Genomic DNA, 26,800 nt, shown 5'->3' on the forward strand with positions numbered 1-26,800 from the left:
CCTTTTTTCAATGACACCCCTACAATTTGAAATTAAATGAGGTTGTTTTAGCATAAAAAAATAAAAAAGGACCCCCGAGTAGAATCTGAATTCTTATTTAATATTTTCTTAAGGCCTTGCGCCCCAAAGCTCTTTACCTGAACTTTTTTTTAAAAAAGGGCAAGTATTTACGCAAGTCTAATTTTACATTACGGAGAGTAGAAGAGCAAACGTGTGTAAGTCATAGATAACTGAAGGGAGGGGCAAAGCAAATATGCCAAAAGTGACTTCAAAGCATTCCTGTATGGCTATCTAAAGTGATTGTATTCTATTATCACAGAGTACCTTCTCCTGGCAGAAAGAGTATGCCTTACCCCCAGAACTTGTATGGTCTCGCTCTCAAGAATCAAACACACCTGTCCTTCTCTCCACAGGAAATCCAGGTACACAAGAACCATTGTTTTTCTCTCAACCACCTTTCTTAAGGGCCAGTCATAGGTGTCAGTCCCCTCATCTGGTAATAAAGATTGACCCAAGAGGGAAGTGGAGCAAGATCTTTACTACTACAGAAGCCCTGGGAATTCAATTGAATTGCCCTTGGTTTGCGAGCAGTTGAGACAAGAAGACCTTTGACAAAGTAGAGTGTACATAACCTTTTTGCAAGTTGGTACGGGCAGGAGTCCAATACAAATTCATCCAATGGCTTTACCAGACACCCATGGCCTCAACTATCTGCAAAGGGCATAGATCAGATTACTTCAGAATAAGTCAGACTGACATTTAGGGATTACAAAATCACCCATGACTGGCCCTTGTCTCCCTTTAGGCTTCACTGGGCAAATGTGTCACCTTCCTCAAATTAAAGATCAAGAACTCCGAGAGGGGACATGGCATGCTTATTGTGACCTTGTTCTACTCTTCATCATTTTTGGCACATGGTGGCTGCATCCATGAATGCGACAAGCTCAATTCACTTGGATTTCTCTATGAAGCTTGTTCTGCAACATGACACAAAGGAGCTCCTGGACCTAACTCATCACTTGAAACGCTAGTTCAATACTTCTCGGGCAGTTGCCAAAATATGCGTTCCCAGGAGATGGAAACAATCAACTCCACTTACTCATGAGGACTGGCTTTGTCGTCTATTTTTCATCTCAGAAGTGCATTGTTAAATTGAATACAAGATCACCAAGCCATTTTTTACTCTATTTGGTCGACATTGCTCTCCCTATTAGTCTCATAACCTGGTATGTTTCTTAGTGTACATATCCATGGGCGCTGATTACCATCTTTAAAGTGAATATGTGCTGCTGAATCAGGTCTGCACTCCTAACCTCTGAAAACTGAGGAAGACTTATGCTAGGCACTTTGATGCTAATGTAATATTTCGGGATTTTAGCAAGTGAGATGGGTGGACACGCAATTTCTATCGAACTTGAATATATTGATACCCATAGTTATCCATACAGGGGAGAAGGGGGACACGTGCACTGTTGAATTATTTACTTTGTATTTTTCTTTCACTGCATTTACAGCTCATGGGAGCTTGCTTGACCATATTTCCTAATGTTTTATAAGATAAAGGCCAATCCAATACAGAATTGAAATACAAAAAAACGAAAATAACCTCAAGCTCTATTTCACTGCTAAGTCCACTGTGTAACTCATGTTATGGCACAAAGATAAATCAAAAATGTTAATGATGATTTAGTATCCAGGCACACTTTAAGCTATCGGTATTTGTCAAACTTGTTCAAGAAATTATTCTTGTGGTCAAATCAGGGAACTGAGGCAAAGCATGCGAGATGTAAGGTGTCATGCAGTGTGAATACACCACTGGGCTAGCAATCGGTTTGTGAACGCACTACTGGTCATGCAGATACAAAACAGTTCTCACTTCCCTCATACCTCATATAGATCAATCATCACATTCCCTTCTGCACCGAGGCTGCTTTTCACATTCTCCAGGGCCAGTGTGAAGAGGACTCCTCGAGTGTCAGAAATGTATAAGTTGTATGTGTCATTTTGATTCCATTCCTGGATAGCAGCAAACACTTGATTCTCGTCGGTGCTGATGACATGCATGTCCTGTAGGTAAAATACAAAGCAAATACATTGAGATCCACCCATCACTGTAAAGTGTACAAGTTTGTGTACAAATCGGACCGTTTTGGCTCTTCAAAAAAGGCAGTTGCTTTTGCCTCTGGAGTCTAGGATTAGTCAGGAAGCATTTACATTCAAAGTGATTGAATATTCTACTGTAAATATGAGTATACTCACTCAAATTGAGTATACATTTACTCTTGTATACTGGCAAAAAGCTAAAGAAACTTTTTTTCCATGCGCGACAAGACAAGTAGAATGTGCTATCTTATTCATGCAGTTTTCTATAGCTTGAACACAGCCCAAAAGCATTGAAGGGCATTTACAAATGTGCAAAAGTAATAGGTGACAGACTGAATGAACAACAACATTAAAAAACATAAAAATGGTGTAGGTAGAGTTCCCAGGCTCAATCTCATATCTTTGGAGCTAGAGGATTTTAACCTCCCTTTCAGAAATGTAAAGACATGATGTTGAATTGGTGGTAGTGAATTCCACATTTTTGTGGTGCTGCTCTTATGTGCGGGTATATGTATTGCCAATAATGAGCATAAAGGAATGATCTACAACAGAGGTTCTTAACCTATGGTCTTAGTACCCGTGGGGGTCCACAATGTCGGCTCTGCGAGCCTGCGGCTGCTTTGAAAATTAAATAATATTAACAGACCAATACATTGTATACAAATAAAGAAGTAAAGTGTAAAATTGAATATTTTAAAATGTTCTGAAAATGTTCAGGAATTTTTACATTGAAGGCAAAAAATTAAACTGGTATCCTCTGATTTGTGGAAACAGTGCAAATGCAGTAAATAGAATATAGTATGGATGAAGAGTACCATCAACTGAATCTGTAAAAACTCCAAACCCCCTTTAAATTTGAAATGTTTATGTTATTTTCATTTATTTGTGACTCAATTTAACTATTTCAATATTGTGTGTTTTTTTAAAAATGAATAATTGTTTCTGTATTTGTGTGTATTGTTTTGAGGTTCAAATCACATAAATTGCTTAGACTGGGGTCCTCAGCTTCCAATAATGACTATGTGAGGGTCCCCGAAATTTCAATAAAGATTCAGGGGAGGTCTACAGAAGTCAAAAAGTTAGGATCTGATCCCATTAGAACTGAAGGCAGGATTTTATATTATGTTGAAAATTAACCAGACTTTTTGACTGCCAAGATTGTTCTGGTCTCTACTTTGATAGAGGGACTAAATCCATGAAGTTATTTCTAATTAAACTGTTTCCAAAAAAGATGTTTTTCCTGGAGCTGGTGGATTGAGAGTGGGCTTTCTTCAAATAAGTAGCATATGCCAAAATGGGTTGAGTGCCAGCACCTGGGAACAGCTAAGCATATGATGCATGAGAAGCCTTTCATTGGCCGAGGCCAACTAGCAATTCATATGAATCATACCATTGAAACCTTCGGGAGAGGACATCAAGGAGCGAATGGATTGAGTTTGTGTTTGTGTTAAGCACAAAGTCTAATGGATAAACTGGACTTTGTATATTTTATTTGTACGTTATATTGGAAAAATCAGACAACAACGTTGCAACTGTGATGGGGGCACAACAGGAAGATCTTGTTCTATAATTGCCAATGAGAAGGGGAGCTGCTGGTCTTACGCATCAATTGCAAAAGAAAACAGAAAAAAGAGGGGTCTGCCCATCTCATCCCATGTAACCTGGGAAATAAATCTGGAGCACAAAAAGAGTGAATACTGTAGGGACAAAAAATCACCACTTATTGAATAATAAGGAATTAAGGAGGAATTGAAGGATTTTTAAGATAAAGAGGAATGGCAGGACTATGAATTTAATTCGAGAATACAATGTATGCTTGAAGTGTATAAGGTTGTTGTATATAATCCTGTGTATATATACTTGTAGTTATATGTATTTTGACTTTGTTGTGTCAATATCAGAACCTTAAAAACAAAACAACAGTACAGAGTGTAAATGGTTGCATAGACAAGTGTAGGATAGTAAATTAATGTTGGTGGAATTAAATTCACTATCCAGTGAAAGTTGATTGTTTCATTGTTGATCCATTTGATTGTACACTATTTTGGCCCTATGGTCACTACTGTTTTTGTGCTCTGGGTCTTACGTATTAAGGCCACAGACATAAAGCAATGGAGAGAGTGAATTATGGTGCCAAACTTTGGAGCACTGCTCAAATAAACTCTGGGAGGGTGGCAGATAATCTATATATCTTAAACTTATATTTCATGTGTCTACTTAAGTGTGTATTAAAAAAAGTATATTTTGAATGGTGGTACCACACCAGGAGTGACTTTAGTATGCAAGTAAGTAAGTAAAATGTTATTGTTAGATTAAGTAAAATCGTTACAAATTGAAATACAGTGATAAATAGAATTCATTAAAATAAGTTAAACATCTTGGTGTGTGGTGGTAGAAGCGTCTCAAAGCTCGTATATCAGCCTATAAGCTGTAATATTGAGTCCTGCTTTATGCAAGTAAACAAGAGGCGGCTTAACTTGTATGAGAAGTTTGGTAATTAGCTCTACCTAAGACAAGGAGTATTCATGTTTTCTAGGTGGGGAAAGTGTGTGGTGCAGGAGGGAGACCGGTGCAAATGGGGACTGGAGTACGAGTGCTGTGAGTAAGCTGGGGATTCATGTCCAGTGCAGCGTTTAATGAGTAAGGTACATTAGCCCTGTCCCTGGTGGGGACTAGAGGTCACTGTTGAGTGAGCTGTGGAGACTAGTGGAGTGCTTTCTTTAAGACCTGGCCAACTCCCTGCAGATATTTTACTGTTCGGAGGTTGCTCGAGGGTCCCCAGAGTTTAACCCCTTTGCAGCTGGGCAAATTCCCATGCTGTGCTGGGGGGAGGGGGGCGCGCACAGCGCCCCTGTGCTCATGACGAGGTCAGCTCGTAATGAGCCACGGTGGTCGTGTGCTCATGACGAGCTGAGCTCGTCATGACCACACCCGTTTCTTTAGAACGTTCGCACATCAGGGGAATTAGCCCAGCGTGAGATCGTTCTAAAGGTCACGACGTGTCCAGCTCGTCATGAGCACACGAGCACCGTGGCTCAAGACGAGCTGAGCTCGTCATGAGATGCGAAGGTGTTAAACATGCTGTTATTGCTTGTCTACTTTTTTAAGGCCTGGTCAACTCCCTGTAGATATTTTACTGTTCGGAGATTGCTCGAAGATACGCAGAGCTTAATCATGCTGTTATTTATTGCTTGTCTGCAGGAACAAACCCCAGCCTGATTCCAGAAGGCCCTGAGCGAGCGGCAGTGCAGATTTAATGTTGACTTGCAGAGGCAAAATGTGTGGATTGTGTCTTCCTTTAGTTGGCCATGCAACCTACAAGGAGCTTCTCCTGCTGCCCTTAGCTAGGGTGCTGCATCCACAATGGTAGGGAGGATGCTAAAGCAATGGTTTAAGAAGGATCCCTTGATTCCGCTGCTGAAGGCTTCACCCAAATATGGTTGCGGTTTCAGCAGTGTGTAACTATTTAGTATCAACCATGCGTGGGCGCTGCTCTCAAGAGTAGCCATGTCCTCTAGGGATGAAATTAGTTCTAAGGTGGCTCCTCCACTGGAGTAAAATCCCACAATGTCATGTAAACGATATCCTTAAAAAGTCTGATCCGTAAGGACTACTTCCCATGTTACGAAAGCGTCTGGCCACGCATCTTGGGATTTTACTTATTGAATATGAGCACACAAGTTTATATTTGATGTTGCCAGACTATTTGCAGTAGTTGCCCTGAAGAAGTCAGTGGAACTTCCACGGGGACGAAACATGTGTTGGCTAAGAGTTGTCTTGCTGTTGGTTGAAATAACTGGCTAAAATTGTTTTGCTGATGGCCAAAGTAACCATTATTGTACAGAACTTGGAATAAACAAGATCTAAAGAAGACTTCAATGAAGAAAAACTGTCTGGACTTATTAATTTATTATGGACTCTTGTTGCTCAGGATATTGAACCTTAAGTGAGATATTTCCAAAATGGGGCTAAACGATAGGCCATTCAGGTTCCTGAAAAATACCCTGAGACCCGTTGCCAGGGTAAGCACTTTCCTCTTTATTTCCTCCCTGTATGGTTTGAAGTGTCCTTCATTGAGGAGTGTTAGACAGAAATATTTATATTTTGGGACAGATAGTAGAGACAGTGAGACTTATGCTCTTGTGGCGCCTGGGTTTGGTTGAATAGTTCTCTTCAGGACCGAGCTGTTGTTGGGGCATCCGGGGTAAATTTCGGGAATAATTATTTCAGAGGGGGGCTGTCCACTGGCCATCTCGTCCCTAGTATTTTTAGACAGGTTTGCTGGTGGTATCTTTTAGGTGGGTACTAACCAATTTAAATGAAATTTGAGCCATAAGCGTGACCCTGAGCAGTGTGATTATAGTTAACTGCTTGCAAGTCTTTTCATTTGCATGCTCTTTAGCTGGGTTGGATGGCAGGAAATTGAGAGTGGGATTGGAGGGAGGCCATTTATTTGCACCTTGGTCCTTGGTCCCCGGATGGGTGCCGTCCTTTTACAGTTGATGCTGCTTGGGTTGAGGGAGATTTGTCCTCGGTTGTGTTAGCCTCCCTCCCTCTTACCTCATCCAGAGAATTAGCAATGTTCCTTTCTGGCATTGGACCAACTTTTCCAAAGACGGCATCAATTCTCCGCCAGTTAGTTTTAGGGATGTTTTTATTCCTTGAATTCTTTTTTTTCAATCGCTTGTTTGGCCTAGCGCCTCCGACTGCATTAGCTGGACTTGCTAGTGGTGTGTTTTGAGGGTGGCTATTGAGGGCACAGCTGTGGCCTCAATAGCTAGCCTCCAAACACACCACTGCAAGTCTAACTAATGCAGTTGGAGGAGCTAGGCCCAAAACAAGGATGACAAAAAAGGAATTCAAGGAACAAAAAAGTCCCTAAAACTAACCGGCTGAGAATAATGGGTCTGCCCTGCTGCTGGAGTCAATATTGGCTGCATCTCCCTATGTTTCTCAGTTTGCAGCTGCACCTGGTTCTGTAACAATGGGCTCTTGGGAAAAGTTTATAAGCAGTAAAGAGCCAGGGTTAGGTTTAGTTGCTGGAGTGGGACTAACTATGAGTTGGCTAGTCATTGTTGTTTCAGGTGTGTCCGCACGTGGTTGCGCCCTTTTTCCACTGTCTCATGTGGTAGTGGGTTGATCTCAAAGTAATTTTGGGGCCTCAAATCAGCCTTTAGAATGTCAAACGAGCTGGCAAGAGCAGCTGGTAATGTGCTCTGTTTTTCCATTATTGGAGTGCTGTAAACCTTGGGGTTAGCTCTCTAACACCATTTTGGGCCCTTCTGATGAGATTGTTTAAGTCCAAGATCTTGACATCGATCCCAGGCACATGTGTGTGTATTGTGCTTAACATCTCTATTTGGATTTCCATTTTTGCTGACTATTAATCCATGGCATTGACCATGGATTGTATGATCTTCAACATGGAGGGCCATACTCCTGCCGCTGGGGGAGAGTTGTTACCTTTTACAGCAGCCTGTACACACACACATTCACTTACCTGCTCATACAAATAGTAACACATACTCAGTCCTCTATACAGTCACTGACAGAAGCATGTACTCATCCAGACAGCTACTCTCACATTCACTCACTCATGCAAACAGTCACTCATATACCCAGTCACTTACCTATACTGCCTTTTACATAACCAGTTACTCACCCATACTGACACAAGCAGTCAATCACTGACACAGCCATATAGACACTTACTCACCACCCATATATACAGATATATATATATATATATATATATATATGTCTGTATATATATATATATATATATGCAGAGAAAGCCCTTTCAGACGAAAGGACCAAAGGACACAGCGGGGGTACCAGGTAACCTTTTAATTAGCGCAGGTTTACAGCATAATGCATTTCGGCGTTTAACTCTTGCCTTCCTCAGATGCCTTTTCTGCCTGGGTTACTTCAGCTCCCTCTTTCGTATTTCACAGAGTTCCAAAATTGATTGGAGTGTGCCCAGCCCCGCCTTAAGTGGTTTCAGCTGTTGATCAGTGCTGGACGAACTCGGTCTTCCAGCATGCAATGCAGCTGTAATCCAAAACGCGGAGTAGCGCTTCAATGCGCCCTGTTAAGCCTTGAAAGGGGGAGAAGGCTGAGTTTGTGCCACCAAAGTCCCAGAAATAAAGTGCAAAAGGTCACCTCGGGTCCCCAACGCCTCAACCCCCAGAGCAGTTCAAGTCTGGGCCGTGACGATGAGATACCGTGATCCAGCGTCCCCGTGACTTCACGGACTGCGGGTTGCAGCAGCTCCTGTCCGTCGTGCTCCTGAGGTGGGCCAGCAAACTACCAATCCCTTGGTTTTCGTATGTCATGTTGCCATGTTGCCTTTACTTGTTGCCGGTCGCTTTTCGAGACGGGTCCTTCATTTCACGCGCTAAGGCATAGCTCGTTGAATTTGATGCAGTGAAAGCCCTTTCAGACGAAAGGACCAAAGGACACAGCGGGGGTACCAGGTAACCTTTTAATTAGCGCAGGTTTACAGCATAATGCATTTCGGCGTTTAACTCTTGCCTTCCTCAGATGCCTTTTCTGCCTGGGTTACTTCAGCTCCCTCTTTCGTATTTCACGGAGTTCCAAAATTGATTGGAGTGTGCCCGGCCCCGCCTTAAGTGGTTTCAGCTGTTGATCAGTGCTGGACGAACTCGGTCTTCCAGCATGCAATGCAGCTGTAATCCAAAACGCGGAGTAGCGCTTCAATGCGCCCTGTTAAGCCTCGAAAGGGGGAGAAGACTGAGTTTGTGCCACCAAAGTCCCAGAAATAAAGTGCAAAAGGTCACCTCGGGTCCCCAACGCCTCAACCCCCAGAGCAGTTCAAGTCTGGGCCGTGACGATGAGATACCGTGATCCAGCGTCCCCGTGACTTCACGGACTGCGGGTTGCAGCAGCTCCTGTCCGTCGTGCTCCTGAGGTGGACCAGCAAACTACCAATCCCTTGGTTTTCGTATGTCATGTTGCCATGTTGCCTTTACTTGTTGCCGGTCGCTTTTCGAGACGGGTCCTTCATTTCACGCGCTAAGGCATAGCTCGTTGAATTTGATGCAGAGAAAGCCCTTTCAGACGAAAGGACCAAAGGACACAGCGGGGGTACCAGGTAACCTTTTAATTAGCGCAGGTTTACAGCATAATGCATTTCGGCGTTTAACTCTTGCCTTCCTCAGATGCCTTTTCTGCCTGGGTTACTTCAGCTCCCTCTTTCGTATTTCACGGAGTTCCAAAATTGATTGGAGTGTGCCCGGCCCCGCCTTAAGTGGTTTCAGCTGTTGATCAGTGCTGGACGAACTCGGTCTTCCAGCATGCAATGCAGCTGTAATCCAAAACGCGGAGTAGCGCTTCAATGCGCCCTGTTAAGCCTCGAAAGGGGGAGAAGGCTGAGTTTGTGCCACCAAAGTCCCAGAAATAAAGTGCAAAAGGTCACCTCGGGTCCCCAACACCTCAACCCCCAGAGCAGTTCAAGTCTATATATATATATATATATATGTCTGTATATATATGTACATGTATATATATATATATAAATAAAGACATTTTTTATTGAAAAGTCGACCTATGACTACCTAGTATATATAAATATATATATATATATATATATATATATATATATATATATACACACACACACACACATATATTGCTTAAGTTATACTCATAACTTAAATTTATAATTTATGCACCACCTTTAAATCAATATAACTTTATTTTTTATTTACCAACAAAACGTAAACTACACAAAAAAATGTATTTCTAAACTTTAATTTATAAATTACACAACACCTTTAGATTATTATAACTCACGCAACTCCATACAGTGTATTCAACTCAGAAGCCACACTACATTAATTATAACTTGCACCATCAACAGGCACTGCTGATACTAATTTATATTATATCACATATACCCTCTAAAATAATAGTATTTACAAACCAGTTATGCCATCGCAAATCATATCTTTTGTGAAAACACAGAGTATAGTAGAGTGGCGACATGACATCTACTTTATGTAGATGTAAAAGGTACGTTTGTTTGTATGTCTTGTGCTATTAAAAAGTGCACTTAATATGACAGCTTTCTAGCATCTTCTAACTCCACCCCCTTTTAGTCTCTTTGCCCAGTCTACTAGAAATGTATTCTAACACAATTGGCCTACACTATCCCAAGAAATTATGCTGCGCAGTGGAGATTCTGTGTCTGCCAGAGACCTCGATTAGCATGAAAACAAGTATGTTAAGATCTGTTCTCTGATAAATGGTGAGGAATTCCACCCAGGTCAACCCATCTCTCAATTTCTAGACGTTGTATTTTGTTTGAAACGTAAATAGCATCCATCTTTCAGGAAGACTATCAACAAGTACAAAGCGAAACTGTTCTCTACACTGAGAGGTGTAAAATGCCTTCAGCTGACGTATGCAGTTCATATGACGACTACAGGTGGAGTAAGTTATAAACACAGTGGTCCCGGACAAAGACAATAGGAGCAGGAAAAAATTAATATAGACTAGGAATTAGTACTATATTTGTGCTGTCCAACCGGACAGGATCAATTTAGTATTTCAAATATTAGCAACAAATCAAGTTGGGACACAATGCTGCATCCAACAGGGAGTACATAAAACAAAACAAAGGCTCAGGCAGAACTGAATGCTTGTACATCATACATTAAATAAAACAAGCATAGATGTGAGGAGACACCCCTACACATGAACAATGACAAATAAAATTGCGTTTACGGTGTACAAAGAGTCGACGATGTTTCGATCCCATCAAAGCAATTGTGGGATCAACATCAGGACAGCGCATTACATGCCTGAGTAAATGCCTGTAAAACAATAGAGAAAAGAGGAAAGAAGGAAGGGTTTAAGAACAGCAAAGCGACATGGAACATGCAGTAGGGGGTGAAAAAGTGAAGGCCGTAGAATATAGTGTGGTTTGATTGGAATAGGGTAACTGTGTAGGATGAACGCAATAGGAAGTGACTATGAAGACCTGCCAACGGGTGAAACAATGGTGATGTGAGGACGTTACTCCACTGAGAAAGTGGCAACTACGAGTAGTTGCAAGCGGAAAAAACTGTAAATAAGTGGAGAGATAACCTGTGAATGGTCAGAGCGAGTATAGCGTGATACATATGCTACACAGGTAAAGGCAGTGCTTACTGTGGGAGATACTAGGTCTCAAATTATAGGTGCCTAGAAATGGACCACAATGGCGTGTCCAAGCGGGAGCCAGGTATTGAATTGGAGTCCCTTGGAAGTAGGGCAACAGAAATCGACCGCTGATTACATTGGTACGATCAGCCTATAATAAAAAATAGGAGAGTGTTAATGTGGCAAAACGTGTGTAGTGAAATAACAGTGAAGGTACTCACCGTGCTTCCGTGCAAGGCTTACCGTAAGTAATTCCGGGCAATACTAGGCCTCGTAATAGAAGTGCTTAGAATTAGACCGCAAAGGCGTGTCCAAATGGGAGACAGCTATAAGGTAGTGGGACAACCATAATTGTGCGATGAGCCTATGAAAAAATATATACGTGAGCGGTGAACAGCGTGTGGTAAACAATATGAGTTAAAGTCCTTAGCGTGTTCCAGTGCAGGGCTTGGGATAAGAAGTACCAGGCGCATCAATGCAAACGCCTCAGTGTGGACCACGACGGCATGTCCAAGTGGAAGCCAGAACGCTAATGGTCTCGCTGTAAGTAATTCCTAAATTGATAGATCCCATGATCGGCTTAAATGTGCAATTCTGAGGATCCAGAAGGTGGAGGCAATCCTGGAAAGGTGTGCGATAGTGAGAATACAGTAAATTACAGGAAGGTTAAGGAAAAATATATTGGGCCAGTAAGAAGAAAAACAATAAACGGAATACAAAGAGGATAAAAAGAGAATACAAAGAGAATAAAAACCGTCCCAGAGCGCAATATAAAGAGGAAAACAACAGTAATAGATGACAGTTGTAAATCAGAAAATTACAAGGCGAAAAATCATGAGGTACATTTGTGTAAATCAGGTGATTACAAGGCGAAAAATCATGGGGCACATTTCTATCATAATTGGCACCGTATCAGCAAGGCTGAAATCAAGGATAATAGATAATCACTTGTGCATAAAATCCATACGTGCATGTGCAGCACGGGGTGTATTGAATAACAATTGTGTGACTGATACAATGAATATAAGAAAAGTTTCAGAAGGTGGCGGTCATATTGGAAAAGTGTCTGATAGTGAAGAAAGAATGCTGTAAAATTTAGAAAAAAAAGCGAAAGTAGTGAGAGAAGTGAAAGCCGGCCCGGAAGCGAGAGAGAGCGAGTCAGCAATAATGATTGACAGTTGCTTATCAGAGAATGCTGAGCGGAAAAGTAACGAGTTACACTTCTGTCATAATTAGCAGAAGAGCAGTGAGCAGGGCTATAGACATGAGCAGTAGATAGTCACTTGTGCATAAACATGTATCCGATGGTGCAGGAAAAACGATTGCCAACCTAACATACTGAGTTTAAGAAATGATTATGAAAGCTGGCTTGACAAGGAAACCAGGTCGCTGAAAATTTTGAACAAGAATCCCTGATGGTTTGAACGGCTACAGCAAGGTGGTCCTGTTGAGTCTGGTGCATATACTGCCAGTGCGGAGGATCCACTTTAGCTCTTTTTAGGTCGAGCAATTTATTGCTCTGAACTATTGGGTTGAAAACAACTGTTTGACCAAGGGGATTCCAAGCCAGATTCCTCCCAATGCATGTTGTCTAATGAACCGTGACGCTTCGCCAGGCGCGCGCTTGGCCTCACTCACACCCCCTCCCCATATGCTCCTTACCTCCCTTCCACTCGCTCGCTACCCCACCCCCCACCAGGCTCTTGAAGCGCGACGCTTCGCCAGCGCTTACCTCCCACTCACTTTGAGAAGCAAAGCACGAGTTTCCATCCTCCGGTTTCACTTCTCTCTGTTGCTACTTTTATTTTCTTCTCACTATCTCTTCTCTCCTTTCTGCTCTCACTATCTCTTCTCTCCTTTCTACTCTCACTCTCCTCTTCCACCTCTCTTTCGTACTTGCTGTTTGCCTCACACATTCTCCTCTTCCCCCTCCCACGGCTCGCTCTTAGTTCCACTTCTCTTTCCTTTCTTGCATTTCTCGGTATTTAGAAAACAAAATACCTGCATGTGCCACAAGAAGCTTCCTCGCTACAATTCTTACTGCCTTGCCTGCTGCCACGTCTATTCTCATTCTCTGCCACCCACACCAAATGATTGGACACTTAGAGAAGCAAAGCACGAGTTTCCATCCTCTGGTTTCACTTCTCTCTCTTGCTACGTTTATTTTCTTCTCACTATCTTTTCTATCCTTTCTGCACTCACTATCTCTTCTCTCCTTTCTACTCTCACTCTCCTCTTCCACCTCTCTTTTGTACTTGCTGTTTGCCTCACACATTCTCCTCTTCCCCCTCCCACGGCTCGCTCTTAGTTCCACATCTCTATCCTTTCTTGCATTTCTCGTTTTTTTTTTACAATGTTTGGGTTCTTCACTTGTGGCACAAACGTCGAGTGCTTCCACCACTTCGACAGATGCATGCAGCGTATGGAAAACACCCCTTCACACCCCAACCCCCCTTAAAGAAGTAGAACTCCGAAGGTAGCGCAAGGTGAGCGATTTGTCTGCCTCACACCGACCTGATTTCGAAGCGTGCACTCACTAGTGCACACGGGGCACAAGCAGGCATCCATTTCAGTATAACATGCGTTCAGTTAAAAAACAGCAGAGGTACACGGACACCAGCATTTGCTTTTCTGTCGGCACGTTTCCCACTCTTGTTTCAGTGGACATTGGTGGCAAGTGTTACTTATGTGTTTTCGTTTGTAGTGGAGTGATCACACAAGGATAAAAGACCTTGCCATTTATAACGCCAATAGCATTTGCTATACGTTGTCAAACTTCCCACGGAGTTGGAGCAGTCCTGCTGCTCAGTCAGTGCTTCTTTACTCAATTTCTACTCATTCGAAATTGGTGGCTGCAAACTTTGATTTGGCATATTTACAAGAAAATTAGCATTGAGGCTTGAGTAACAGTGTTTTGCAGTCTGAAATACATTACTTGTTTAAGTTGGTTGTACACTCCTAATGGCTGCTTGGGGTGCGTGCCTCTCCTTGCGTCAGCCCAACCCTGCTCCAGCCCCCCTCATTTGACTTTCCCCAGCCTGGCAGCACCAGACTTCACGGGCACTTCATGTTATCCAGTCGGGTGAGACGCGCATAGCCTCACACCCATTTGCTCCCAAGGAATCCCTCCCGCTACCCCCACCTCAAAAACCACCATTTGTTGCAAAGGAATGCTCTCCCCTCCCCCCCCTGCGGAGCTCGTTCCCTCCGAATCGCTTGCTCCCCTGCTCCACCTACCCCGCCCCCCACACAGCAATGCCAAGAGCTTGTTGCTTCTGTTGAAATCTACTGTTTACCTCACCGCTGCATCCCTCATCTAAGTGCGCCCCACCCCGCTTCTTTTCTCTTTCACAAGTAACATTCTGATACGTACACTTGTTTCTCTTATCCTTCCCTTTTTGTTTCCTTATTCGTCCTTCTCCCCTCACCCATCTCTTCTCTTTTATCTATACTGTTGCTAACTCTCTATGTTCCTACATAAACATTCTCCTTTGACTCTGTATTGCCATGCCCCTCTTTCTTCTCTCCCGACCTCTCCTCCCTCTTTCTCTACTTTTTATTCTCTCTCCACTTGTCACCCCCTCTTTCTACCCTCTTGCTGCCTCTTTAGCCTGACTGTTCTCTCTGCCTTCCTCCCACTCCCTCCCGCTGTCTCCTTCGTCCCTGTCTCTCTTTCCCTCTCTCTTGCACTCTCCCTCTCGTCGGCACTCTGTCTCTATCCTCTATCTCTCTGTACCTTCTCCCTTCCTCTCCCTCTGTCTCCCCTCTCTCCTGCTGCTAAACCACCCCCTCTCCTCGGTCTCTCGGCTATGCTCCGTCTCCCTGCCTCTCTTGCCCCCCTGCCTGTCTCCTCTGCAGCCCGGCTGTCTTTGGCATGTTACATGTAAGGCACTAAGAGAGCTGGCCGCACAGATGCACATTGCAGCCCCTGCCAACCCGTGCCAGCCCCTGCAGTACCCGCACTCCGCATCTCCAGCCCCTGCAGCCAACCCCGACGAGCACGTTTCTCCCCAGCGCTCCATAGTACTTAATAGCAACTACCCTGCAAGCCAGCTCCAGGCCGCAATAGGTTTATCAAGGTTATGTGCATCGGCGGAATGCACTGATGGCAAGGGCGTATTTTACTATTTTTATGTCTTAATTCCCATAAACTGACATTTTTATTGTGGGGGCGTTTCTTTACAAAGCCAATCACTTTGGTTCTGTTAGGGCAGCTGAGCAGCGCCTTAGCCCACAAAATCCCATTGCAAGCCTGCTGCTTTCGCTAAGTGGCAAACATGTCATTTCTGCAAACAAATACCATTCATTACCCAACCACGCACTAATCCCCCCAGCAAAAAATTAGTGCATAACTAGCCTCAAAATCTTATTGCACGCTATCACACATGTCGGGCATGTTCTCCTTACCCGTTGCCTCATGCACAACCTGGAACACTTATTTGTTTGACTCCTCCCCCACTTCTTCAAAGATATGTAAATGTTTCTCCTTTGGCTTTAAATGATTACACATCCTGGTATAATGCCCCCTCTTCTTACATTTTCTGCATACAATAGAACACTCAACGCCGCAGCATCCCTCAACGCTGCAGCATCCCTCAACGCCACAGCATCACTCAACGCCACAGCTTTACTCAATGCCACAGCATCACTCAATGCCACAGCATCACTCAACGCCACAGCATCACTCAGCACCACTCAACACCACAGCACCACTCAACGCCACTGCACCACTCAACGCAACAGCATCACTCAGCGCCACAGAATCACTCAGCACCACTGAATGCCACAGCACCCCTCAACGCCACAGCACCCCTCAACACCACAGCACCCCTCAATGCCACAGCACCACTCAATGCCACAGCACCACTCAATGCCACAGCATCACTCAACGCCTCAGCACCACTCATCGCCACAGCACCATTCAATGCCACAGCACCACTCAATGCCACAGCACCACTCAATGCCACAGCACCATTCAACACCACAGCACCACTCAATGACACAGCACCACTCAACACCACAGCACCATTCAACACCACAGCACCACTCAACACCACAGCACCACTTCTACAAACATATGTAAATGTTTCTCCTTTGGCTTTAAATGTTTACACATCCTGGTATAATGCCCCCTCTTCTTACATTTTCTGCATACAATAGAACACTCAACGCCGCAGCATCCCTCAACGCTGCAGCATCCCTCAACGCTACAGCATCACTCAACGCCACAGCTTTACTCAATGCCACAGCATCACTCAACGCCACAGCATCACTCAACGCCACAGCATCACTCAGCACCACTCAATGCCACATCACCACTCAACGCCAAAGAACCACTCAACACCACAGCACCACTCAACGCCACTGCACCACTCAACGCAACAGCATCACTCAGCGCCACAGAATCACTCAGCACCACTGAATGCCACAGCACCCCTCAACGCCACAGCACCCCTCAATGCCACAGCACCCCTCAATGCCACAGCACCACTCAATGCCACAGCACCACTCAATGCCACAGCATCACTCAACGCCTCAGCACCACTCAACGCCACAGCACCATTCAATGCCACAGCACCACTCAATGCCACAGCACCACTCAATGCCACAGCACCACTCAATGCCACAGCACCACTCAATGCCATAGCACCACTCAACACCACAGCACCACTCAACACCACAGCATCACTCAACACCACAGCATCACTCTGCACCACAGCATCACTCTGCACCACAGAATCACTCAGCACCACTGAATGCCACAGCACCACTCAATGCCACAGCACCACTCAATGCCACAACACCACTGAACGCCACAGCATCACTCAGCACCACTCAATGCCACAGCATTACTCAATGCCACAGCATCACTCAATGCCACAGCATCACTCAGCACCACTCAACGCCACAGCACCACTCAATGCCACAGTACCCCTCAATGCCACAGCACCACTCAAACCCACAGCACCACTCAACGCCACAGCACCACTCATCGCCACAGCACCACTCAACGCCACAGCACCACTCAACGCCACAGCATCACTCAGCGCCGCAGCATCACTCAGCGCCACAGCATCACTCAGCGCCACAGAATCACTCAGCACCATTGAATGCCACAGCACCCCTCAATGCCACAGCACCACTCAATGCCACAGCATCACTCAATGCCTCAACACCACTCAACGCCACAGCACCACTCAGCGCACAGCATCCCTCAATGCCACAGCATCACTCAACACCACAGCATCACTCAACACCACAGTATTACTCAACGCCACAGCATCACTCAATGCCACAGCATCACTCAACGCCACAGCATCACTCAGCACCACGCAACGCCACAGCATCACTCAGCACCACGCAACGCCACAGCACCACACATTGCCACAGCACCACTTAATGCCACAGCACCACTCAACACCACAGCACCACCCAACACCATAGCATCACTCAATGCCACAGCACCACTCAACGCAACAGCACCACTCAACGCCAGAGCATCACTCAGCACCACAGATTCACTCAGCACGACTGAATGCCACAGCACCCCTCAACTCCACAGCACCACTCAACACCACAGCACCACTCAACACCACAGCACCACTCAGCGCCACAAAATCACTCAGCACCACTGAATGCCGCAGCATCCCTCAATGCCACAGAACCACTCAATGCCACAGCACCACTCAATGCTACAACACCACTCAATGCCACAGCACCGCTCAATGCCACAGCACCACTCAGCGCACAGCATCCCTCAATGCCACAGCATCACTCAACGCCACAGCATTACTCAATGCCAGAGCATCACTCAATGCCACAGCATCACTCAATGCCACAGCATCACTCAATGCCACAGCATCACTCAATGCCACAGCATCACTCAACACCACAGCATCACTCAGCACCATGCAACGCCACAGCACCACACAATGCCACAGCACCACTCAACACCTCAGCACCACCCAACATCACAGCATCACTCAACGCCACAGCACCACTCAACGCCACAGCACCACTCAACGCCACAGCACCACTCAACACCACAGCACCACTCAACACCACAGCACCACTCAACACCACAGCACCACTCAACACCACAGCACCACTCAACGCCACAGCATCACTCAACGCCACAGCATCACTCAATGCCGCAGCATCACTCAACGCCACAGCATCACTCAGCGCCACAAAATCATTCAGCACCACTGAATGCCGCAGCATCCCTCAATGCCACAGAACCACTCAATGCCACAGCACCACTCAATGCCACAACACCACTCAACGCGACAGCACCGCTCAATGCCACAGCACGACTTAGCGCACAGCATTCCTCAATCAGCCGCGGTCGGTAGGGGAGTACCTGCCAGGGCGGTGACGTGGGGAGAGGGAGGGGCAGGGTGGGGGTTTGTAATGTATAGATAATGGAGGTTTGCAGGTAAGTAAACATTTAAATAAATCAAACGAATTTCGTTGTGCGCACTGCATTGCATTTGGGGATGCAGTGCGCGCAACAAAATTAGTTTGATTTATTTAAATGTTTACTTACCTGCAAACCTCCATTATCCATACAAAACTAACCCCCACCCTGCCCCTCCCCCTCCCCACGTCACCGCTCCGGCAGGTACTTCCCTACCGACCGCGGCTGCCCTCAATGCCACAGCATCACTCAACGCCACAGCATCACTCAACGCCACAGCATCACTCAATGCATCAGCATCCCTCAATGCCACAGCATCACTCAATGCCACAGCATCACTCAATGCCACAGCATCACTCAATGCCACAGCATCACTCAACGCCACAGCATCACTCAACACCACAGCATCACTCAGCACCACAGCATCACTCAGCACCACTCAACGTCACAGCACCACTCAATGCCACAGCACCACTCAACACCACAGCATCACTCAGCGCCACAGAATCACTCAGCACCACTGAATGCCACAGCACCCCTCAACGCCACAGCACCACTCAATGCCACAGCACCACTCAATGCCACAACACCACTCAACGCCACAGCACCACTCAGCGCACAGCATCCCTCAACGCAACAGCATCACTCAACGCAACAGCATCACTCAACGCCACAGCATCACTCACCGCCACAGCATCACTCAACGCCACAGCATCACTCAACCCCACAGCATCACTCAATGCCACAGCATCACTCAATGCCACAGCATCACTCAGCACCACTCAACGCCGCAGCACCACTTTATGCCACAGCACCACTCAATGCGACAGCACCACTCAACACCACAGCACCACTCAATGCCACAGCACCACTCAACGCCACAGCACCACTCAATGCCACAGCACCACTCAATGCCACAGCACCACTCAATGCCACAGCATCACTCAACGTCACAGCATCACTCAGCACCACAGCATCACTCAGCGCCACAGATTCACTCAGCACCACTCAACGCCACAGCACCACTCAATGCCACAGCACCACTCAATGCCACAGCACCACTCAATGCCACAGCACCACTCAATGCCACAGCACCACTCAGCGCACAGCATCCCTCAATGCCACAGCATCACTCAACGTCACAGCATCACTCAACATCACAGCATTACTCAATGCCACAGCATCACTTAACACCACTCAACGCCACAGCACCACTGAATGCCACAGCATCACTCAGCACCATTGAAGGCCACAGAATCATTCAGCACCACTTAAGGCCACAGCATCACTCAGCACCACTGAAGGCCAGAGCATCACTCAGCTCTACTGAACGCCACAGCATCACTCTGTGCAACCATTCAACAACAACTGGTTCTAATATGTTCTCTCAATGTTTCAAGCTTTATTACAAATGTCACAAAAAGATGTTAATATTTCACTGCTGTTATTGGATTTTCATCACAATAAAATACAATGAACATAATCTTCCCAAAAGTTATTTACAAAACTTTAAGCTATTGCCATGGTAAATTACAATAACTTTCATCTAAGTATTAATTATTTTAAAAAAATAAAAGCCATTGTTATTTGTAATATTAATACATCTAAGTCATGTAAATACAACACATATTGCATTACAAATGCTATAGGTGTCACGTTTGTGAAAGTTAAAACTATTGGCATTGTAAATGACAAAGCTATTAATTTCGCTATTTTAAAAACCAACACATAAATAAAATATTTGTTATTTACAATACCAATAGATCAAACTTTCCTAATGCGAGACCTATTGCATTGCAAATGCTTGTTTATTGAGGAGTTGCCCAATGTCTGCGCCTCTCTGTGGTGGTTTTACCACACTACAGCTGGAGTAGGCACATAAGAACCAAACTCTAGAATGTCAGAAAAATCAAAATAGGTAGACATATCCAACAGTTGATTTGAATGTTTGGGGTCGAAGTGCATTTAAGGTATATCTTAGCTTTGGTTACATTTACTGATAAGGAGATTCAAGGGGGGTTTGGGGGGAGCAGAGCTGCAAGGTCTGCCCCCGGGCAGTTTTGGGAGGGGAAGGGATCCAAGACATGGGAGCGGCCATTTTGTTGCTTGGGGTGCCTGGGAATAGCCCAAAGGCAGCCCAATTTTCAGTTAGCCAGCCCAATCTATATAGGGAGTTGCCCGTGTTTCCCAACCACCATTTTAGGTATTGAGACCTGGTGGCTGGGAGCGAGCTTTAGTATTTTTGTCTAGAGTTGATTTGGCTGGTTGTTCTTTTGTCTAGCGTTTATTTGCTGGTGGACTATTGCTGCGGTGCGTTGGAGATATGGATGCCCAGGGTGATTTTCGTGTGCTGGAGGCCATCCGCCTGCTGAGCAAGGCGGGGCGGATGGACCTCCTTGTGGGCCCGAGAGAAGCGACGCGCCCGCCGAGGTGCGCCGCGGCAGGTGTGGCGGCGGCGATCCTTGCCTGCTCGCCGCCACGAAAGGCCCCGAAACTACAGGTGGGTCCCGGGGGCCGCGCCGATGCCAGTAGCGCGGCCCACGTGGTGGCAGGGGGTGCGGGTGAGGCTGAGCGGGCAGCGCCGCTGAGGCGCGCGGCCAAGGGCGCCTCGCCGCAGGAGCAACCAGCGTCCAAGAAGAGGCCCGGGTGCGGAGCGGTGCGTGGGAACATGCCGCGAGCCGGGCGCGTTCCGGGGAAAGAGCCGGGGTCGCGCGGTGATGCACGGGATCTCCCCAGCGCGTCTACTGACGGCGGGCAGATCCTGCGGGGAGACGGGGAAGCGGCGATCATTAGGAAGCCTGGGAAGAAGGTGGCGGGTGGGCGGGGCAAGGGGGGGATGCGGGGAAAAGCGCAGGGATTGATCCCGTAGGAGCAGGCAAGGGGGGCAAGAGGAGTCAGAAGAGTGGGTGGCCCTCAAAAGGGGGGCAGGTCGGGGGCCTTCAGCAGAGAGGAAGATGGGGGAGCCCCTCTCCAGCCAGGCAGGGGGACAGCTATGAGGAGGGGAGGGGTAGGCAGGAGGCTAGGCAGGGGGGCAGAAGGGGTGCGCAGGGGGGAGCAGGGCAAGGGAGCCGGGGGGCGGGCCCCAGTAGAGCAAATGCCGGGTGCTGGGACAGTGGGGGAGCTGGTAGGGACGGGGGTGGAGAGAGGACCTGGGTCGGAAAGGGTGGGTCTCGCCATTATTGATAGATGCGGTAGGTGGTGACCGGGATTGGGAGGGTCTGGATGTTTTTGACTCATGGGGGGAGGGGAGTGAGAGAGGACCAGGTTTCTACAGGAGGCCGGGCAGAGAGAGGGGGGCCGGCAGCTTTAGGGGGCGAGCGGGCGGGGGGTCGGGGGGAGTGGGAGGTGGTGGGGAGTTCGCCGGAGGAAGGGGGGCTGGGGTTGGGGGGCTTTTGTGGAGCGAGGATGAGGAAGGGGTGGAGGGTAGGTGGAGGAAGGGCAGGGGGGCGCGCAGTGGCAGGGACCCAGCACATCAGCAGTACCGTTTATATTGCAGGGGGATGATCGGCGCGGGACTGCAGACTTGGTCAGGCTTGGAGCGGGGCAGCGGCACCAAGGTGAAGGGAGGGCCGTGCCTCTTGCGGCAGGCCTGGAATCAGCGAGGGATCACTGCACGACTGGCTCACGAGGTCCCCTGGCGGGCTCGCCGGCCCATCCCACCACAGGGCCCCCGTGGCTTGGGGACCAGCGATGGACATGGAGCAACTCTGAGGAGGACTGTGTTGTGTTGAGTGGTGGTAGAGAGGGGCCGTGGGCCTCTGGTAGGGTACAGTCTGCGCCTCCGCTGACTCGTCAGGGGTACAGGTGGAGCGGAGTGGAGTTGCAGGAAGGTGACGAGGATAGTTTGGAGAAAGGGGAATTGAGGGATGGAGAGGGCGGACGGGGGTCCGGTAACGGTGTTCTTCCTTTTTTGCAGGTGTCACGGGGCCTGGGTGCTGCTGCGGCCTGGACACAATCTAGGGACAGGTCAGCGCTGGATTAGAGAGGTGTGGAGCGGCGCGGGGACGTGCTGGTGCCAGGTAAATTCAAAATAGTGGCGGTGTCTGTGTGTGTGGGGGAGGGGGGTATGGGGGGGATCGGTTGTGCAAGGGCAAGGACGTGGCGGATAAGGGTGTGGGCTTAGAGGAGGCTCTGCTGGTGCCCGAGGACAAGGGGGCACGAGGGGGGTCAGCGCTGACAGCCGGGGTGACGCCCGAGACCCAGGGTAGCACAGCAGGGGCAGCGGCTGGGGATGACGGTGTGGTGAAGCTGGAGAGCAAAGAGATGAAAATAAAGCGGCTCCCGTACATGGGGGTCACGAAGCCGCTGGGAGCGCACTTAATGGCGTCCACCAAGGAGAAGATATGGAAAGGGGAATATGTGGAGTTATTGAAACTGCTGCACCACGAGGTCAGGTCAAAGGAGGGGTCAAAGGAGGAGGAATATGAGCTTCAAAAGCGGCCGAGGGTGCCCTTGACGATTGAGAATCGGACTGCAGTGTTTCTGATTTTCATGAGTGTCTATTGCGAGAAGTTCCCGGAGCGCTCGGTGTCCCTGTTCAAATACATGGACGTTATCCGGAAGGTGCAGATCACGGGGGGTGGTTACGCGTGGGCGCAGTACGATGAGGCGTTTCGGGCCCGGATGGCATGGGATCCGGAGGCCAAGTGGGGGGAGCTGGATTGTGACCTTTGGCAGCACACGATGGGGCTGGCGGGGTCAGGAAAGGCTATTTTTACCACCAGTGGTCTGCCAATAGTATATCAGCCCTTTCAGGGGTGCCTCACCCACGGGGGGTGGGGGCAGGTGCCAAGAGCCAGCCCGGAGCGGCGGGCGCCTGCTGGGACTTTAACAAAGGAGTCTGTGCCAGGGAGCATTGCCGTTTTAAGCATGAGTGCTCGGGTTGCGGTAAGTACGTACACCCTGTGGTCCGTTGTTGGGGCCCCCCACGGCAACAGGGGGGGTCGGAGGCACCAGGCGGAAACACGCATCCCGGAGCCGCCCAGCAGTCAGGCAGCGGCTGGGGGGGTCGGGGCTCAGGGACCCAGGGCTCGTACTCCGGTTAATTTGGAACGGTTGACAGTGGCCCTGCGTACCTACCCAGACGTGGGGGCCGCTGAGTGTTTGTGGACCGGGTTTCGGGAGGGGTTTTGTTTGGGTTACGCAGGGCCGCGGCAGCGGCGTTGGGCGGACAATCTGCAGTCGGCGCGGGATCACCCGGAGGTACTACAGAGTAAATTGGACAAGGAGGTCATGGAGGGCCGCATGGCGGGTCCTTTCGCGGATTGGCCGTTGGAACACTTGATAGTGTCCCTCATTGGGGTCATGCCCAAGAAGGAGGCGGGGCAGTTCCGCCTCATACAACATCTGTCATGGCCGGAAGGGGGGTCGGTGAACGACTTTATTGATGAAAATGAAGCCACGGTGTCGTACTCCTCGGTGGAGGAGGCCATGGATTTGGTGGTGGTGGCAGGTCCCGGAGCGAAAATGGCCAAGTGCGACATCAAATCGGCTTTCTGGCTGTTGTCGGTTCACCCAGAAGACTGGTGCCTACTGGGGATCCAGTTTCGCGGCCGCTGGTATGTGGACAAGGCACTGCCAATGGGCTGCTCGATGTCATGTGCACTTTTTGAATGTTTTAGCACATTCCTCCAATGGATTTTTACAGAACGCACGGGTCACCAGGGAGTTACGCACTACCTGGATGACTTTTTCTTGGTTGGGGCCCCAGACTCCACGGACTGCCAGGCGGCGCTGGACAGGTTTCAGGGGATCATGGAGGACCAAGGGGTGCCTTTAGCACCGGAGAAGACAGTGGGGCGGGCACAGCGCTGTCATTTGTGGCGACTCAGTGCGGATGGAGGCAAGGCTGCCAGCGGATAAAAAGCGGCAGATGTTGTGTTTGCTGGTAGTGATGGTGGCAAAGCACAAAGTGGCAGTGCTGGAAATTCAGGTGCTGTTGGGACACCTCAATTTTGTGTGCAGAGTGGTACGCATGGGGAGGACGTTCTGCAGGCGCTTGGGTAGGGCGCTGGCGGGTAACAGGCCTCCGCACCATCACGTGCGTTTGTCGGCGGGTGTGCGGGAGGATTTGCGGATGTGGCGGTTTTTCCTGAACCAGTTCAACGGTGTGCCCTTACAGCAGGACGTGGACATGGTTTGGGAAGTGCAGATTTTCTCGGATGCGGCGGGCAGCGACGGTTTCGGGTTGCACTGGAACGGGAAATGGTGTGCGGAGAGTTGGCCCCCAGAGTGGCGGGGGGGCAGGAGCATTGCCTTTCTGGAGCTCTTCCCTTTGGTGGTGGCGATATGGCTGTGGGGAGAGGTGCTGGCACACCTTCAATGTGGACAATATGGCTGTGGTCTAGGTGGTCAATCGCCAGTCGGCCAGGGATGAGCAGGTGTTGAAGCTGTTGCGTGTGTTTGTGCTTGGCTGCTTGCGTCATGACATTGCATTTCACGCGGTGCACGTCCCGGGAATCGACAATGACATTGCGGATGCCTTGTCTCGTTCGCAGTGGGGGAGATTCCGTGGGTTAGCAAAGGTCGCGGAGCGGGACCCGACGCCCATGCCGCCACAGCTGTGGTGCGTAGGCAACATCGGATGTTACAACTGGTTCTAGGATCCTTGGCGGCATCGACCAAGATAGCGAATGTGGCTGCATGGGGCGAGTTTGTGGCATCCGGGGTGCGTTGGAGGCCGCTGTGAGTCGACAGACAGGACGATGTGGTGCAGTTTATGCTCTCCTTGATAGGCAGGGGTCTAAAGAGGGTGACCATAGCAGGCAAGCTGGCAGGGATCGCATTCATGGGAAAGCTGTGTTGGGGGTACGCACCGTCTGCGGGGGAGCTCGGGTCGCGGATGTTGGAGGAATGGGCCCGGGAATGTGGGCGGGTAGGGGCGTTGCGGCGGCCTTTGCTGGAGGAGCTTTTGGGGAGAGTTTTGGAGGTTTTGCATTTGTTGTGCGTGGATGGACAGGAAGCTTGCTTGTTTGCGACTTTGATGGTGTGGATGTTTGCGGGGGCCTTTCGGGTGTCTGAATTGTTGGGCGGGAGAACGGGCCAGGGTCTGGGGTGGGCAGACGTGCGGCTGGGGCGACGTGAGGTGCGCATTTGGCTGCGTCAGTCTAAGACAGATCAGCCTTGTGTGGGGGTCTGAGTGACGTTGAAGGCGGGGGGGAATGGTGTGCCCGGTGCGGTGTGGTTGGGCGTGGAACTTCGAATGGCGGTCGGATGGATTGGTGTTTCAGCATGCGAATGGAAAGAGGGCGACAGGGTCACAACTGCTGGGGGTGCTGTGTAAAGCGTTGGACAGGATGGGGGTGGATGGCAAACAGTATGGCACGCATTCATTCCGAATTGGGGCGGCTTCGGAAGCGCAGCGTCGGGGTTACGGGCGAGGGGCCATTATGTGCTTGGGGAGGTGGTCCTCGGCTTACTACCGGCGTTATGTGCGTAGCGCAGAGTTGGCATAAGCGCGCGAAGGATGTTGGGGGTGCACATTTACTTACATTTGTTTTTCGTTTCAGGTTCGGTGGCGGGTCCCACAGCACAGGGCATGTTGATTTGGATTGTGGGTGATTCATTTGTGAAGAGAGCAAAGTTGCAGGCCCAGGATAGTTATTTTGGGGAGAATTTAGGCTTTAATCCTGCTCTTTTTCAGGTGGTGTGGTTGGGGAGGGGGGGCATGCCCTGGAAGGAATTAATGTCCAACTTGAACGGTATGGTGCAAGGCGGGCGGTGCCCAGATGTGTTGGTTCTCCACTTGGGGGAGAATGATATGGTACGGGAGACTGGCTTGGTTTTGATGATGGCGATGCGGCGGGACTTGGCGGAATTGCGGAGAAGTTGGGCAGGTTGTTTGGTGGTGTGGACCGAGTTGGTGCCGCGCAGGGTGTGGCGAGGTGCAGTTCGACCGCAGGCGGTGGACAAGGCGCGCAAGAAAATAAATGTGGAAATGGTGCTTTTCTGTCGGCATTTGGGGTTTGCAAGGATATGGCACAGGGACATTAACTATGATGCATCGGAAATGTTCAGGGGGGACGGGGTACACCTCTCGCGGATAGGGATGGACTTGTACCTGTTGGAGCTCCGGGAAGTGTTAGCCCGTCTGTTGGGCGTGCGCCGCGAGTA

At 48.6% G+C, this 26,800-nt stretch overlaps 1 protein-coding gene across 1 annotated transcript in view; it reads right to left on the minus strand.

The window, feature by feature from the left end:
• LOC144752596 (VPS10 domain-containing receptor SorCS1-like) overlaps nucleotides 1-26,800 on the minus strand; it is a 1,975,184-nt gene that overhangs the window by 855,106 nt on the left and 1,093,278 nt on the right. Inside the window, exon 9 of the mRNA XM_078640477.1 lies at nucleotides 1,888-2,067. Coding sequence (XP_078496603.1) covers nucleotides 1,888-2,067 — 180 coding nt within the window. The remainder of the gene's footprint in view (nucleotides 1-1,887; nucleotides 2,068-26,800) is intronic.

This window comes from Lissotriton helveticus, chromosome 5_1, assembly GCF_964261635.1.
Source record: "Lissotriton helveticus chromosome 5_1, aLisHel1.1, whole genome shotgun sequence".
Lineage (NCBI taxonomy): Eukaryota > Metazoa > Chordata > Amphibia > Caudata > Salamandridae > Lissotriton > Lissotriton helveticus.